The sequence below is a fragment of the Pocillopora damicornis genome, chromosome 11 (genome assembly GCF_964200805.1).
Source record: "Pocillopora damicornis chromosome 11, jaPocDami1.2, whole genome shotgun sequence".
NCBI classification, from domain to species: domain Eukaryota; kingdom Metazoa; phylum Cnidaria; class Anthozoa; order Scleractinia; family Pocilloporidae; genus Pocillopora; species Pocillopora damicornis.
In genome coordinates, this window is record NC_142680.1 from 6,463,439 (window position 1) to 6,480,585 (window position 17,147).

The following is a 17,147-nucleotide window of genomic DNA, read 5'->3' on the forward strand; positions in this document are numbered from 1 at the left end:
TTAAGGCCAATTTAAATCATCAACTCACTCGATGAAACCATATTATCTGCATATACTAACACCTGTGTTTGTAAATCTGAAATAGTAATAATTATTTTATTCATTTTGGATTGATATGGAGAAGTTGCCAGTGAGTCTCTCTGTCAGGAAGTTCTTGAACTTTTTGTCTAAAAAAATATTTTATTGTAATAAATAACTGCAACTTTAGGTTTTTAAAGCCGCCTGGGAATTTGGAATCTGATATTTAAACTAAATAAAATATTGTACCAACACTAAATCTTTATTCATGTCTGTTTTACTTTATACCTATGATTCATTTTCTCCTTATTTCATGATTTAACTGTTAGATATATTCCCAGTGGTTCAGAAATGACAAGTGTCACTTACTGAGGTCACATGTAAGATACCAAATGAATAAACATATCAAAGTGAAATCTTTCTCATTAACTGCCTCCCCCCCCCCCCTCTTCCATATAGACTTCACAGACAGCTCCATGTGAAGTTTCACCTAAACCTGAAAGATGACAATACCAAACAAATAAGTTTCAACTCTTACATACTAACTACCTATGGCAAAACCCAAGCAACACACCAAAGGGGTGCCTGTCACAATTCTAAATCTAAGAACTCCAGTTTGCAATTTCACTGTCAGCTACTCTGTTAACAGAACAGACAAACAAAACTTCCTAACCTAAGAGACTCACTAAGAAAACTACAAATAATCTTTTAGAAAAAAGTACCTGCTACCTGCCTATTGCTGTGTGAAATGTTGAAGTGTTGCTATGAAACTGCAAATGCTTGATGCATGTCTTCTTTCACCTTCCACCTCATGAGCTCCAAACAAGCAGATGCATCTTCATAGCTGTCATGGCCATCAACTGTAGTAGAATATTAGGGATTAATTTTTTTAAATATCAGTCAAACTTCTAAAAGTGTAAGGCAAAGAGAAATATAATGTAACACACTTTCTGTGGAAACTGTCTGGGAGAATGGGTCAAAATCAGTTTCTGAGCAACTTCACACCTACCCCTCCCCTGACCCAACAACAGTCAACTGATAACAGTTGGGGTTAAGTTTGGGTGAGGGGAGGGATAAGTACGCAGTTGCTCAGACACTGATTTTGATCCAAGAATCCAAATATTGACATCACCAAGTAAAGAAGCCATAATAGGGTTCTAAATCCTGTCAAATTACCTGTTGTTTTTTTTATATGAAAACAAGTGACCTTCCCGTTTGAAAGACAAATTCTTGACAACTTTTTACACAAACTGCTTCACTTAAGGACTGAGACAAATCACCAGTAGGCCATTTTACAGTTGTGTACTTAGTTGCTAAGCCTTTGATTAGGTGTGAGGCTGAAGATGACCTTGTTATGATAGAGATCAATATCTAGTTAGCTTAATAGCAAAGTAATTCACAATTGAAAAGCAGCAACGTTTGTATCATAACAAGGTCACCCTTAGCCTTCCTCCTGTTCCAAATCAACCAAGCATGAAACTGTAAAATGAACTATTATACAACTACAGAAATTTCAGGGATCCAAACGAATGTCATAATAAAATTTGTAGTACAACGGACTAAAATGCACATTGAGCACGGTTTCCTTAAAAAAAAAAAAAAAAAAAAAGTAACCATTTTTACATCACCATTATCGAAACTTACCACTATCCTGAATAATCTTTTTGAAGTGTTCAGCCATGAGATTACGAAGAGCTCTCTTGTAAGGAGGTCCCAGTCGGCGGGGAAATACCACAGAGGTATCAATTACTTTATTGTGAATCATCTGAGGAGAGAGAAACCTTATGCAATGACCAAATATCACTAAAGAAGCTGGAATGATGCTAATCCTTTGTGTAAATATTGGAAATGTCTAGTCTCATAACTATTACAACTCAGCAAGCCATAGAATGTTTCTTGCCCCCTAGGATTCCTCCTGATGACCCAACCCAGTGCTGAAATGTAGACTTCCTCTTTCTGCATCTAATATGCAAATCATTGAGCCATACACAAATTGTCCTCTTTGCTTGCAGGGAATGACAGGGAGGTTAAGCAAGATTCTTGTGGAAAAGAGGGTTTAAAATTTTTACATACTGGTCTGATCCAAGAATTAAAAGAAGAGTGGGTTTAAATAAGACTTTTTCTCTGCAATTTGCAATTGCCTAAAAGGAAAGACAACCTAACTGATACCTAATATAGCTAGCAACGGCACATCACATTCTGACTTTCTGTAGCATTTATCAGAGCTCCATACAAAGTTCCCAAGAGCCTTCTTGAAATCCCATTGAAACCATAGGTTAACTTGGATGAACAATGCTGCCCTTCTCTGTTTTTATTTCTGTTTATATTGTAACCTGGAAACTTACCTTTGTTGCTTTGAGGTCACTTTCCAAGCTGTGTCCTACTAGTATAGTGTCTTTGTGAATCATACTCAACAATACAGCTTGCACTTCATGAATTGTTGTTGTCACACCATAAAGTGACTCTTCAGTCACTGAATCCAAAAAACAATTCTCCGTTTAACTTTTCACCTCCAGGGTTGCACATAGGAATGCAAGTGGGAGTAAAATATTCAGCTCAGCTAGCTTTAATCTGCATCAAAATAGTTTAAACCTTGTCTCTGAGGTCAAGGTTTTCTTGAGTAGCCAACCAATTTTAGCTCTAGTGCCCATATTTTCACCCATTATCCAAAGTCCGTAAGATGTTGCCTTTTATTTTCTGTGATTGTACAACACCAAAAGCGGAGAAGGGAATCGGAACCTTAATGAAAAGGAGAAACTTCAATTTTTTGTCTCTACATGAAATAGAAACCAACTTAATCTTGCACAGTGTGGGCCAGAAACGTGTTTGTGTAAACACCTGCGTTGTATCTAACCACGTAGCCGTCCACACTCCCAACCCGGGGGAAACACGGAACCTCAACCCACCCTTCCCCCCTTCCCATGGCTCTTTTTTAAAAATGATTGTAATATATGCTATCTCAGTAGAGATGTTCTGATGAAACAATTACTTTGTCGCAGTTCTTTAGATCTGGGGGAAGTCAAAATATAAGGGCTTACTGAATTTTTGGATCTGGTCCAAGGTCTTTAAAGGGGGAAGGAAATTTATCCTTGCTCGCCCTTACTTCGGTGAATATCTCGCGTTAACTTCATTAAGCATCTCAGATTGAACGTAACAGGAATGCGTAGCGACAACGCTCTCCCCAGGCCCGTCTCTCTCAGGTTGATCCTTACTTCCAGGATTTTGCCACGGCTTGTTTTTCCCGGTTTTCCTTACTCCTCAAAAACCATCACTCTAAATTCGAGTTGCAAATGCCACCTTCTGAAACAGTTTTTATTTCACATCTTGCATGTCACCCAGTCGAGGGTCTCCATGGGGTTAACCGTTAGCCGTAAACCGGTCAAAAAACTAGCTGTTAGGCGTAAAAATTGACAAATTTGAACTCTTAGTTGTAGAAAAAATTAACTTTAAAAATCTTTCCCTCCTACAATGTGTTATTTAGTGTTATTCTGGGTTAGCCGCAGCAGAAAAATGGCCACAATTTTAACCGCTAGCCGTAAATAGTTTATATCGGTCAGCCCTCATGAAGTTTTAAGAAAGTTTCAGTTTTTTTTAACAGACTGTTTTAGTTAAGTTTGCAATCGTGGAAAAAAAATCATAAATATTTTCTACACACGGGGAACCACACCGACCTTGGGTACCTCCCATGATGAGGACGCTTTCTATAAACAGAAGAAAGCACCATCTCCCAAAGTGAAAGGTAATTTCCCTTTTCTTGCCTCTTCAACAATATATGACTAAACATCATGTCGTTTTTCATGCTAAAAAAACGCGTCGCGTGACATCCTAAGTAAACCTATTCAAAGAAATGGGCAAAAGTTATTAAGCGAATAAGACATAGACGCACCCACTACTTCAAACGACAAGAAATGACTTATGCAGGTTGATGCAGGAATTTTCTTCCCTTTGTTATTGATTTCCTCTTCCATTCTAACAAAATACCAAGCGACTTGTTTCATTGTTTGACATTCAAATGTTAGTTTATTGTACTTACATAATAAGTAAACAATCTAATCGGAGAAACTAAATAAATCATTTGGCTCCAATTTTTCCAGCTCGCTCTGAGCCTCCATCAATTCCTTGTAAGCCATAACTAAAATTATAAAATTAAACTTCCCGTTTTGCCTTTGGACGATTAGTTTAAGCAATTAACTTAAAATGCATCGTTCTGCTTGTAAAAAATAACACAATTTATCGCATTCAAAATTAAAGGAGAAATCTCAGAAAATTAACTAATATCAAGACTAAATCCTTGCCATTACGGCCAAAATCTGTCATTTTAAGTCCAGATAAACCGAATTCTGATCGGAAGAAACTAAATTTAAGTACCAATGACTGAGTATAAATCCTCGAAAAGTTCATCACAATTTCCATCTGACATAGACTAAGATAATCAAGCAAACGGACAACTTATTATTCTCCAGTTCCTATGGAAATTCTCTACACACGCATGTAATAGCTTTATATCACTCATGAGACTAAACCGACTGTGAAAAACTCTGTAAAAACTCTGGAAAACGTTTTCAAGACGTTTCAACTTCGACGTAAATGTAACGCCCAAATCCTCTCAGTAGAAAATACTTAGATTAAGAATAGCTTGTCACATAGCTGGTCATGATAATTTTAAGACATCATATGAAAAAAACAAACAAACAAACAGTAGTTTGAGAAGGATATCAAAGATTAAGCTCGTAAAAGCAGTTCAGACAAGCAAAAAAGGCAACTTTCTAAATCAATGGAAAACTGTTCTCTTGTTAAACTTGACTTTGGCCGTCTTTTGCTCCTTCCTGCTCTCAAAAGAAGACTCTTGACAAAGCTTTTATCGGTAGCTTACTGGTTTCTGGTTCAAATATCAGCATTTGTAGGTATCCGAAAACTCCCCGGGATTCCAATGCTCACTGCCTTAACTGAAAAATAAAAAAATCTAAGTTTAGGGAGGATAGTTGAATTGCCATGAAATATTTCTTAGCACATGAAACGATACATTGCACAACAGGATTATTTTAAAAGAAATTTGCTATTTTACTCCTATCATGTTTCCAAAAAAGAATGTTATTGTCGTAAACGTGTCCACTTGATTGTCCTGCATCTCAGTGTGCGAAGAGAAAAATAAATTCGTAACCCAACTAAAAGGAAAATAACACGCACGTATCACTGCTTACATATGAGCAAAGGTTATGATTTAATGAAACTTTGTACTGAATAGAATTTATCAACAGAATTATTACTTACTGCAGCCTCTAAATCTCATTGAAATCCAGGTTGACGTCGTCACCAATGAGTACAAATGGTGCCCAGTAAATCACCTCTTTGAACTTTTCAATTTCCCTCGTACACTTCATGGCCTGATTGAGAGCTTCACTTGCCTTCTTGCCTTTGGAAAGTGCATCGTAAAAGAAACTCATGAACTCCAGGGTTCCCTCGTCGCCAATCGCCCACAAGGTTACCACAACAGATCTGGCACCGGCACCCAAAAGTGCACGTGCCATGCCGACCACACCCTCGGCCATGATCTCCCCACGAGCAGTGTGACAGCAGCTAAGTACAACCAGACGTGCTCGCAACCCAGCTTCTATGACATCTTTCATCGTCAGTAGATAGTCTTTCTCTAGCGGCTGAGGGTTATCTCTTGTGGTGTTTGGTGCTAGGATAACTTCTCCAGTTTCCATTTTACCGTGCGCTGCTATGTGAACTAAGGCCACTGATGATATTCGTTTTAACACTTCATCTTTTGTTGCCATTTCTCCAGTGAGAGGGGAGACATTGAGCATACGTCCGATCATCTCCACTTCTTTCCTTGCTCCTGGAAGTTGCATCAAACGTCTTCCCTCATAGATGATGTCTTTGAAACATGGGTCGCCGACAAGCAATGCACCAGTCTTCATGTGAAAGTCAGCTGGACAATCATGAATTAGTTGCAAGGTCGTCAGAGAGGGAAGCACACGAATTCTGAAAGAATCACTTAGATAAGATGAGTTGGAGTCCTGCAACGCTGCATAAGGTACAAGGCAAAATGGCCCTTCAGGAACGATTGTGATCTCGTCGTTGCCTTCGATGAGGTCAGCAATAGGAGTAACGATGATGTCATGCAGCTTCTTTAAAGCACTTGATTGGGAGTGCCTCACATCAACTCGGATCACATCATTGGCCACTTCCTCGGGTGTCGGCGAGTCAAGCGGAGGATTTTCGATGTTAACAGTATCTCTTTTACTGATCTCCTTAAGAACAGTTTTGTTCAGCAGCTGGATGAAAAATTTCAATTCATTCTCATACTTATATTTGTTCACGTGTACTTCTCTCATCTGGATATTATTTTCACTGAGGCAAACCCAGAAGTAAACGCATGGTCCATTAATAGCTATGAAAACTGTGCTCAATGGAACCCACCTCAAAGAAGTGCGGGATGCGCTGGGCGTTAGAGAATCTCCAGGCTGATATTTTGTGACCATGAGATCTCTCAGAGCTTGGGCACGTCCTTTCTCTGTGGCAAGAAGAGCCTTCACAACTTGACTTCGATTGACATTTATACGCCACAAACCTTTGTATGCTCCTTGGTGCTGATTACGATAACAAATCTTCCACTGATCGTTGAGTTGAAGACTGGCCCGGATGTCATCATACAATTCTACACTCGAGTAATAACAGTCAAAGGCCATCATAAGATTTCCTTGCCACTCAAAACTGCTTCCAAGGGAACAGAGTGAGCACGCCTCTCCAGTCTTATCTCCCACTTCTTTGGATATTTCTAGGTGACGTTGAAAACACTCAATAGCTGTTTTCAACTCTCCTTGACCCTGATGAATCCTACCGAGAAGGCAATAACTTTCTCCCTCTCCAGCCTTGTCTCCCACTGCTTTAGTAATTTCTAGTGAACGTTGATGGTACTCAGTTGCTGTTTTGAACTGTCGTAGACCTTGATAAACGTTGCCGAGGTTAATATAACTGATTCCCTCTCCGGCCTTGTCTCCCACTTCTTTAGCAATTTCAAGATGACGTTGATAATACTCGATAGCTGTTTTGAACTTTCGTAGACTGCCATAAGCGTTGCCGAGGTTGCCATAACTTCTTCCCTCCCCGGCCTTGTCTCCCACTTCTTTAGCAATTTCTAGATGACGTTGATGGTACTGGATGGCTGTTTTGAACTGTCCTAGACCTTCATAAGCGTTGCCGAAGTTGCCATAACTTCCTCCCTCTCCGGCCTTTTCTCCCACTTCTTTAGCAATTTCTAGTTGACGTTGATGGTACTGGATGGCTGTTTTGAACTGTCCTAGACTGCGATAAGCGTTGCCGAGGTTGCCATAACTTTTTCCCTCTCCGACCTTGTCTCCCACTTCTTTAGCAATTTCTAGTTGACGTTGATGGTACTGGATGGCTGTTTTGAACTGTCCTAGACCGTCATAAGCGTTGCCGAGATTGCAATAACTTCTTCCCTCCCCGGCCTTGTCTCCCACTTCTTTAGCAATTTCTAGATGACTTTGATGGTACTGGATGGCTGTTTTGAGTTGTCCTAGACCTTGATAAGCGTTGCCGAGATTACAATAACTTCTTCCCTCTCCAGCCTTGTCTCCCACTTCTTTAGCAATTTCTAGATGACGTTGATGGTACTGGATGGCTGTTTTGAACTGTCCTAGACCTTGATAAGCGTTGCCAAGATTGCAATAACTTCCTCCCTCTCCGGCCTTGTCTCCCACTTCTTTAGCAATTTCTAGATGACGTTGATGGTACTGGATGGCTGTTTTGAACTGTCCTAGACCTTCATAAGCGTTGCCGAGATTGCCATAACTTCCTCCCTCTCCGGCCTTGTCTCCCACCTCTTTAGCAATTTCTAGATGACGTTGATGGTAATGGATGGCTGTTTTGAGCTGTCCTAGACCTTGATAAGCGTTGCCGAGATTGCCATAACTTCCTCCCTCTCCGGCCTTGTCTCCCACTTCTTTAGCAATTTCTAGATGACTTTGATGGTACTGGATGGCTGTTTTGAACTGTCCTAGACCTTGATAAGCGTTGCCGAGATTGCAATAACTTTTTCCCTCTTGGGCCTTGTCTCCTACTTCTTTAACAATTTCTAGATCACGTTGATGGTACTGGATGGCTGTTTTGAACTGTCCTAGACCTTGATAAGCGTTGCCGAGATTGCCATAACTTCTTCCCTCTCCGGCCTTGTCTCCCACCTCTTTAGCAATTTCTAGATCACGTTGATGGTACTGGATGGCTGTTTTGAACTGTCCTAGACCGTCGTAAGCGTTGCCGAGATTGCAATAACTTCTTCCCTCTCCGGCCTTGTCTCCCACTTGTTTAGCAATTTCTAGATGACATTGATGGTACTGGATGGCTGTTTTGAACTGTCCTAGACCTTCATAAGCGTTGCCGAGATTGCAATAACTTCTTCCCTCTCCGGCCTTGTCTCCCACTTCTTTAGCAATTTCTAGATGACGTTGATGGTACTGGATGGCTGTTTTGAACTGTCCTAGACCGTCATAAGCGTTGCCGAGATTGCCATAACTTCTTCCCTCTCCGGCCTTGTATCCCACTTCTTTAGCAATTTCTAGATCACGTTGATGGTACTGGATGGCTGTTTTGAACTGTCCTAGACCTTGATAAGCGTTGCCGAGATTGCAATAACTTCTTCCCTCTCCGGCCTTGTCTCCCACTTCTTTAGCAATTTCTAGATGACGTTGATGGTACTGGATGGCTGTTTTGAACTGTCCTAGACCTTCATAAGCGTTGCCGAGATTGCCATAACTTCCTCCCTCTCCGGTCTTGTCTCCCACTTCTTTAGCAATTTCTAGATGACGTTGATGGTACTGGATGGCTGTTTTGAACTGTCCTAGACCTTGATAAGCGTTGCCGAGATTGCCATAACTTCCTCCCTCTACGGCCTTGTCTCCCACTTCTTTAGCAATTTCTAGATGACGTTGATGGTACTGGATGGCTGTTTTGAACTGTCCTAGACTATGATAAGCGTTGCCGAGATTGCCATAACTTCCTCCCTCTCCGGCCTTGTCTCCCATCTCTTTAGCAATTTCTAAATGACGTTGATGGTACTGGATGGCTGTTTCGAACTGTCCTAGACCTTGATAAGCGTTGCCGAGATTGCAATAACCTCTTCCCTCTTGGGCCTTGTCTCCTACTTCTTTAACAATTTCCAGATGACGTTGATGATACTGGATGGCTGTTTTGAGCTGTCCTAGACCTTGATAAGCGTTGCCGAGATTGCCATAACTTCTTCCCTCTCCGGCCTTGTCTCCCGCCTCTTTAGCAATTTCTAGATGACGTTGATGGTACTGGATGGCTGTTTTGAACTGTCCTAGACCGTCATAAGCGTTGCCGAGATTGCCATAACTTCTTCCCTCTCCGACCTTGTCTCCCACTTCTTTAGCAATTTCTAGATAACATTGATGGTACTGGATGGCTGTTTTGAACTGTCCTAGACCGTCATAAGCGTTGCCGAGATTGCAATAGCTTCTTCCCTCCCCGGCCTTGTCTCCCACTTCCTTAGCAATTTCTAGATGACGTTGATGGTACTGGATGGCTGTTTTGAACTGTCCTAGACTGTCATAAGCGTTGCTGAGATTGCAATAACTTCTTCCCTCTCCGGCCTTGTCTCCCACTTCTTTAGCAATTTCTAGATCACGTTGATGGTACTGGATGGCTGTTTTGAACTGTCCTAGACCTTGATAAGCGTTGCCGAGATTGCCATAACTTCTTCCCTCTCCGGCCTTGTCTCCCACTTCTTTAGCAATTTCTAGATGACGTTGATGGTACTGGATGGCTGTTTTGAACTGTCCTAGACCTTCATAAGCGTTGCCGAGATTGCCATAACTTCCTCCCTCTCCGGTCTTGTCTCCTACTTCTTTAGAAATTTCTAGATGACGTTGATGGTACTGGATGGCTGTTTTGAACTGTCCTAGACCTTGATAAGCGTTGCCGAGATTGCCATAACTTCCTCCCTCTACGGCCTTGTCTCCCACTTCTTTAGCAATTTCTAGATGACGTTGATGGTACTGGATGGCTGTTTTGAACTGTCCTAGACCTTGATAAGCGTTGCCGAGATTGCCATAGCTTCCTCCTTCTCCGGCCTTGTCTCCCACCTCTTTAGCAATTTCTAGATGACGTTGATGGTACTGGATGGCTGTTTTGAACTCTCCTAGACCTTGATAAGCGTTGCCGAGATTGCAATAACCTCTTCCCTCTTGGGCCTTGTCTCCCACTTCTTTAGCAATTTCTAGATGACGTTGATGGTACTGGATGGCTGTTTTAAACTGTCCTAGTCCTTGATAAGTGTTTCCGAGATTGGAAGAACTGTTTGCTATGACTATTAGTTTAACATTAGTTTTCCTTAGTAATTGAAGCAGACGTTTGTCGTCATTTCCAATCTTAAAACGTGTCAAGGGTCGATAAACCAGCAGATTTGCGAAAATGCAATGGAAATGTGTATTTTAAAAAAACAGTAAGAGTATTAGATATAACCTTAAAACTGGAATGATAATTCGAACGTGGGTTTTTTAGAGATTTGATTTCAAGTTATTGGAGAGTTTTATCTAGCTCTGAAGCGTATTTATTGGTTTAGGTTCGGTCGTCATGGCGATGCTCCTCTGAAGACAAAAATGAGGGGTATTCAGCTCAAACTCTGGGAATTAATTAATATGACCTCTTCTTTTGAGTAAAGTTTCGTGGAATGGTCGAAAGAACTCTTTAAGAATATTCTAGCTTCTTTAAACTGATCAGTGCAGTATAAGATAACACTGCTTGCATTATGTGTTGAAGAATCTCTACAGAACGTATTGATTTCCCTTGAAATATTACTCGTATTGCATCTCGTATCACGTTTGAAACATTCGTTAAAGGATACGGCTAATCCCATATGCAACCAGCTCCTTGCTTCTTTATACACGCCAAGTTCGACACAAGCTCTGGCTCCTGAAAAGGAGAGAATAATTGTTGGTACGAAGTATTCATCACTGTTAAAGTATAAACGTATTGATAAAATGGACTTAATTTCCCATTTAGTTGGGAACAAAAATTGTGATAATGAAGGAAATTTGACCTTGTAGAAGAACTGAAAATAAACAATAAGGAGCTAATGGAAAGCGGCTACCAATTAAGCTTCAATTGATGATGATAACGATAAATTTATCTCGCACATTCTTCATTTTAATGTGCTATTATGCGCTTTTCAGCACTTTTCGAGGAAATTTTCGGGCAGACTGCATTGAGCACTTTACAACTTTTGAAAGGGAATTTTTCAGGTGCCTCCTTGAGTTACAGAGAAGATGCAAGAAACGGGGCTTACGGTTTTCCGTTCTTATCCGGGACTAGAATATCAAACCATTTGCAGATGTCACAGCTTAGGCGGCAGCACATTGTCCTCAGATATTTAAGACTAAGGGAGATGGTCCAGTCTAGGGCTTGAACACTCGACCTCCGGCGCTTTACAACGTGAACTAAACAGGCGGCGGTTTTTTGAGAGCTTATTGACATTTTTTTTATGCTTTTTACCTACATTACAGACACTGACACGCCAGATACAATTGACACGTAGAGAGCAGTAATCTGCCACAAACCACACAATCCTCTTTTGACGAAATCAGAGAATAGAATGTTGATGGCTCATGTCTGAAAAACCCACCTTTCTTAATAGCTTTGATTAAAGTGGGTTCCAACTGAACGACAACTGTTGCATCATCGAGACATTCCACGTAGTTTGCTATGAGATTCAGGAAATAAGGCCTAAAAAAGTGGTCATCATATGGAATTGCAACAAAGAAGCCTTAAAAAATTACAATTGCTTAAAATGTAACGAGGATCATTTCTTTGCTTAATTTTCATCCGCTACAGGGCGAGTTATGTTTGTATGCAACTTTTCTACATTTGCTCAATTTTTTCTTTTCTTGATGCAGATTGTGTATTCCGTTATCTTGTAACGCTGCACGACAGATTTATGTTTACATATGAAATTGTTACCCAAACGGAAATGAGCTGTTGCCCTGTTGCTGTAAAGCTTGGCGTTCAGTCGTTTATCTTTGCAGTTCACTCGAAGTCCTTCCGTGTACGAGTTTATCGCGTTATTAGCTTCTCCTTGTCTGTATTCTTTGTTACCTTCCTCGAGACATACTTTCGCTATTTCTGAAAACACAACGTTTTAGTATTAATGATTTAGTAATGAGTGATACGACCCTTGACGGATGGTGCCAACTCTATATATCCAAATGAACTTTTAAGTTAAAGGAACTCAGAGCTATGAGAAAAAACAATCAGAAAAGTTTAATATCAGTACATTTTGTTTGTGTGCAAGCTGCCGGGAGTCTGGCCTGTAGCTTGGCTACTACCACAAGTTTATCAATTTACATTTAGGTCGAGAGGCTTTCCAAACTCCTTTTACACCTGGCTTACGTTTTCCAAAATATCACAAGTTTCACCGGAAGATCCTATCTTAACTCAACTTTGTTTACAATCGCCCTTCAGGAGAGTTTATCTATGTATTTTGTTTTCTTTAAAATATGCAAGCTATTTGGAGTTTTAGCTGTAGCTTGGCTATAACCACATCAAGTCTGATCGGTTTACATTTAGGTCGAGACACTTTCCAATGACCCTTTTACACATGGGCTACGTTTTTCAAAATTTCACGTTAGAATGTAAAACCATATAAGTTATTGCATAGAGTAAAGCAAAGCCAGGACCGAAAAAGGTTAAAACTTGTGAACGTTCTGATAACGAAAAAAGGAACATCGTACTGAGAGTCTGAGAGTGACAAGAGTTCGTGGTTTTACCATCGTTCAGAAAAGTGCGCTGGAAAAAGGTTTTTTTTTTTGTCTTTTTCTCTTTATCACTTGGTTTTTCTCATACATGTAATTGTCTATTGAGAACATACTCGAAGAGGCTAACTGGAGAAATTTGATTGGGAAAGTATCACTTTCCCGCGAAGTACCATTTTGCCTGTTGTGAAAGTCAGCTGCTCCACATTTTGTTGGCTAGTGGTTTACAGAGTGGGCCTGGTGTTGACATAACTGTCTAAAGGGGCGTGAAATATTTAGAGGACCAAAACAGGCGATACGGCTGAGACAAAATGCCTCCTCTTCTCCGTAGAATTCTCAAATTGCGTAAAATTTCTGCCAAACACGTATTGAACAATAAGGGGAAAAAATGTGTTAGCGTAAAAGCTTTCCTTTTGGCAGCCTCAAAGAGTTATCCGCTTGCAAATTGTTCAAAACTTCGAAAATTGGTATTCGCCCACAGATACCAACAGCTCTCTCTTGCCGAATATGACTTTCATACTAAAAATGACCAAACTTACAATATTTTCAAGTGCAAAAGGATAATACTTTTACACACAAATATCCTCCATTTTAGGTGCAAACTGTAGATACACTGTTAATCTCCAAAACATTGTGTGTTGATTTACAAGTAAGCACTTCCAAAACTCAGAAAAACCGAGTTTTACAAAGCCTAGTGGGCTAATTTTGGTCCATTCTTCTTTGATTTAGGGCAATTTGTTTTTTTCCTTTGTTTTTTATTTTACTGGTAACAAAGTCTGAAATTTGAAGAAACAATCTTTTGCTGTTTCAAAAACTTGTTCATAGAACATACGCAAATTTTGATGTGAATGTGAAAAACTTCATAGGGACTTCTTTCAAAAAATCTTTTCTCACCTCTTAAAAGGTCATCGTCTTCATCCAGTTCAGCGTCACTTGACGTAACTTGACTTTTCTCTGTCGCTGAAATTACCGAGAAGATATTTCAACGTTGTTAGTGATCACAACTACGTGCAATTACAACTAGCGTTCTAATACTGGCGTATTTAATAAGTGGATTCCTAAAACCTTCAAGTCGAAGTGATCAAAAAAATTGTACATCAGAATTAAGGTTTACTTAATCAAAAAACAGTATAAAATTACCATAACGAAGTCTTTCCTTGTTGCCCTTTCTTACCTGTAGCTGGAAATTCATTTTTCACTCCCAGTTCTTCTCCCGTTGCTGGGAGGTTGCTTTCTGCCATAGCTAGAAATAAAATTGAATCGATTGCACTGCGCTAAATCGTTAAAAATAAAAAAGAGGAGACTCAAATGAAAGTAACCTAAAGAAAACGTTGTATACTTAATCATAGAGGATGAATGAGAATCTCAAAGTTTCCTCCGTCACGCTATAGTGGTTGCGTGACAGCTTCAGTCAAGTTTAGCGGGTTGTGTCATGTTTGTTTTTTCATTCGTTTGTTTGTTTGTTGTTTTTTAGTCTCTTCTAAGGAAACGTTGTTCAAGGCTGTCCCTTATCAAAATGCGTGAGTTGCAATAAACAACCCAGGCATGGATAAACATAGGTAGGCATGGATAAACACAGATAAAATGTTATGCAATAAAAGACTCTTTCTCTCATTTCCTTCATTTTATCGCGTGTGGGGCCGAGAGAATTCGCAAAACTTATTCAAGCCCGAAACACCTCCGAAAGTCTACGTAACCGTCACGAATTCTACCAACACCCCGCGAGCCTATTGTGTAACAAAACACGTTTATCGACCCGTGGTAGCGAGTGTAAGATCTCTGTTCTTCTACAAAGCGCATGTATAAAATTTCCCTCAAAGCTATCGAAAACTGCTGGACAAAGGTTCTTTAACGAATTCATAAGTTCTAGTAAATAAAAAATTCCATTCGAATATTGTTGTCAGTCGCAGGGAAATTAAGATTATGATCTTTCATTGTAAATAACATGAGCTCTACAGTTATAATCAGTTGCAGAATGAAAATTGGTTTGTACCTGTTAAACTGTCATCCTCTGAATCCCTCTGTTCTCCAAACGATATCATTTGTTAATTCTACATGCCTGAAAATATTAAGAATAATACTTTGCTTTACAACAATTTCGTTAAAAAAATGAAGGTTACATACTCACGAGTTTAAAAGATCTAACCTCGTCTAATTCCCAGTTTCGCGATCAAAATTGGTGTTCTTCTTAGTTACTGTGCTTTTTTTTCTTTGTTTTATTCTTTTATGGTTATTATTTGTTTACATGTTTCTGCATGACTATTAATTGATTCAGTTTGTAATTTAATGCAGCTCTTTCTATTTTAGTGCGAAATACTCGCAATCCACAAAATCCCTTTTCTCTTCAGAGCAGGAAATGTTACGTTCTGCCATAACTGAATCGATAAAGAGGAATTCACACCGTGAGTTATATTGTACCAATGCAATTTCTCTTCAAATTATCAACTCGATATATCCCTCGTTCAATGCACTCTCTATGACAATAGTAATCCCATATCTACAAGCAGCCAAGTATTATTTTGTTTATTATATAAACACCATAGGCATTTGCAGACAACTTGAAAGGCGACTTTATTAAGGAATGAGAATTTGCCATTCATTCACGAACGTAATAAAGTGGCGCGAAAAGCGGGTGACGTCCAGCAGCTGATTGGCGATACCAATCAGCGTATTTTATATGATAAAAATTTGTTTTTGGTCATCTTCCCTTTAGCGTTACAGTTCTCTCAAATTTTCATTTTCCACTTTCACCGTGACAACGTTTCTAAATATAATAACGGTGAACTTTTTTTTACTGTAAATAACTCTCGCCAATTCTGCACTTAATATTTTTACAGTCAAAAGCGTAAGTGTACAGTGAAATTCAGTGGCGCTTTGGATGTCATCCCGATACAATCAGTTTTTGAATAATAAAATCTGTTCCTTCCTTATATGAAAACGATGCTGATTCACAAAATCAAGATGGGTTTGTTCGTGTGTAGTCGAGTCCCCAACAAGTTAAAATGAGCATCCATCCCTCAGTTGTTTTCATTCACTGGCTTTCTCTCACATGCAAAGAAAATTTAATGTTACACCAAGATACTTCGCTATAAGCGATAACTTTCTCTGCTCTCAACGAACACTAATTTTTTTGCTGGTTGTTGCGTTGATATCTAAGTATACTTTGTAATAACAAGTTGCACATATTCATCACCGGAGGGAGATACAAAGCTAAAGAAATCACATCAATAATATGTATTCTTTATGAATATTTTTTTCCAATTTTCATGTCTTTTGATTGTAATATGCTACATACTTCTTCATTAGCTTTCCTCACCTGAAGAGTACTTGCAATAAATTTAACTCCAATAAAGTTCTTTTCCAAGAAAAATACTTGACTTCTCGTTGTATCTAGAGAAAAGCATATTTAAATCGTTTCGCGTGCTATAAAGAATTAAAGCGAATACCATAAGTACTCTTCTTAAAGAAATATCCGAGGAAGATATTCAAAATTTTTTAATCTATGTACTCCATGCATCTCTGTGTGCAGAAACCCTCAGTGTATCTTGCAGGAATTTTATGAATAAATTGTTACTGAACCAGTTGTCTTTAGCTTGGAGGAGACATCTGAGGCCCTAGCTCTCTGTTTCTTTGAGCTCCAGAATTGTCTGCTGAGTTTGGATGCAGTAAGCGAGGCCATAAATAATTGTATAATAGTTCCTACGGATATGTGGCGCACTTGATACTGGAATCAGAAATGCCGCAGCTTCGTAAATTCCTCATGGGAAGATAAATAAGCCACCTCAAGGTCTGGTATGTTTATTTACATGTCAGCATTGATATTTAATCTGTCGTTTAACCTGATCTGACGGATAGGGTTTTTTTTTTTCGGTCGTTGGTTAAAAATGATTTTTTCCTCTGTCACGAAAGAGCTTGAAATTTCCTTTCTATCATTATGTAATTTAAGACATGAAATTTTCGACATTGATGATCTAGGCAGTATGCAGGATGATCCTTTATGTATCCACTGTATGTCTTGGCTCATTAACGAGATATTCATAGCTATATGTGAGAACTTCTGATCGTAAAATCTGATGGTCTAAGATTCGATCCTGCGTTCGTGACGAGTAAATAAGATCGATATTTCTTTCATTCTAGTGTCTCATGTCTCAAATTATTTCTATTTGTATCTTTAGTCAATACCCGTTTATCTCATTCACTGCATTAGGTCGCTATGAACTTATTCTATCCTCACCTTCTCTATCTTCTATCCTCTATCCAACTCCTATGAAAATGTGATTTGCCCCACGAGTGTGTAACAAAACGGTGCACTTGGTCACTGCAGCAGTATCGAAG

General features: G+C 39.4%; 3 protein-coding genes and 1 pseudogene across 4 annotated transcripts in view; 1 reads left to right on the forward strand and 3 right to left on the reverse strand.

Annotated features, from left to right (window-relative positions):
• Positions 1-17,147, forward strand: part of LOC149037206 (cystathionine gamma-lyase-like) — a 47,134-nt pseudogene that overhangs the window by 12,960 nt on the left and 17,027 nt on the right. The gene's annotated exons all lie outside the window — the stretch shown is intronic.
• LOC149037207 (putative exonuclease GOR) lies at positions 161-3,175 on the reverse strand. The gene is made up of 3 exons (XM_089186811.1): positions 2,364-3,175; positions 1,663-1,783; positions 161-878 (listed from the first exon to the last, which is right to left on the reverse strand). Exons 1-3 carry the CDS (start codon positions 2,424-2,426, stop codon positions 781-783), a joined length of 282 nt encoding a protein of 93 aa, XP_089042937.1. The 5' UTR covers positions 2,427-3,175; the 3' UTR covers positions 161-780.
• LOC113678055 (uncharacterized) overlaps positions 161-17,147 on the reverse strand; it is a 47,289-nt gene continuing 30,302 nt past the window's right edge. The window contains exon 14 of the mRNA XM_089186785.1: positions 161-514. The gene's annotated coding sequence lies outside the window, so the exon portion shown is untranslated. The remainder of the gene's footprint in view (positions 515-17,147) is intronic.
• LOC113685411 (uncharacterized) lies at positions 4,016-14,876 on the reverse strand. The gene is made up of 8 exons (XM_089188413.1): positions 14,806-14,876; positions 13,987-14,055; positions 13,707-13,772; positions 12,022-12,183; positions 11,687-11,764; positions 10,709-10,977; positions 5,290-10,433; positions 4,016-4,964 (listed from the first exon to the last, which is right to left on the reverse strand). The coding sequence occupies exons 1-7, from the start codon at positions 14,852-14,854 to the stop codon at positions 5,298-5,300; spliced, it is 5,829 nt and encodes a 1,942-aa protein (XP_089044539.1). The 5' UTR covers positions 14,855-14,876; the 3' UTR covers positions 4,016-4,964; positions 5,290-5,297.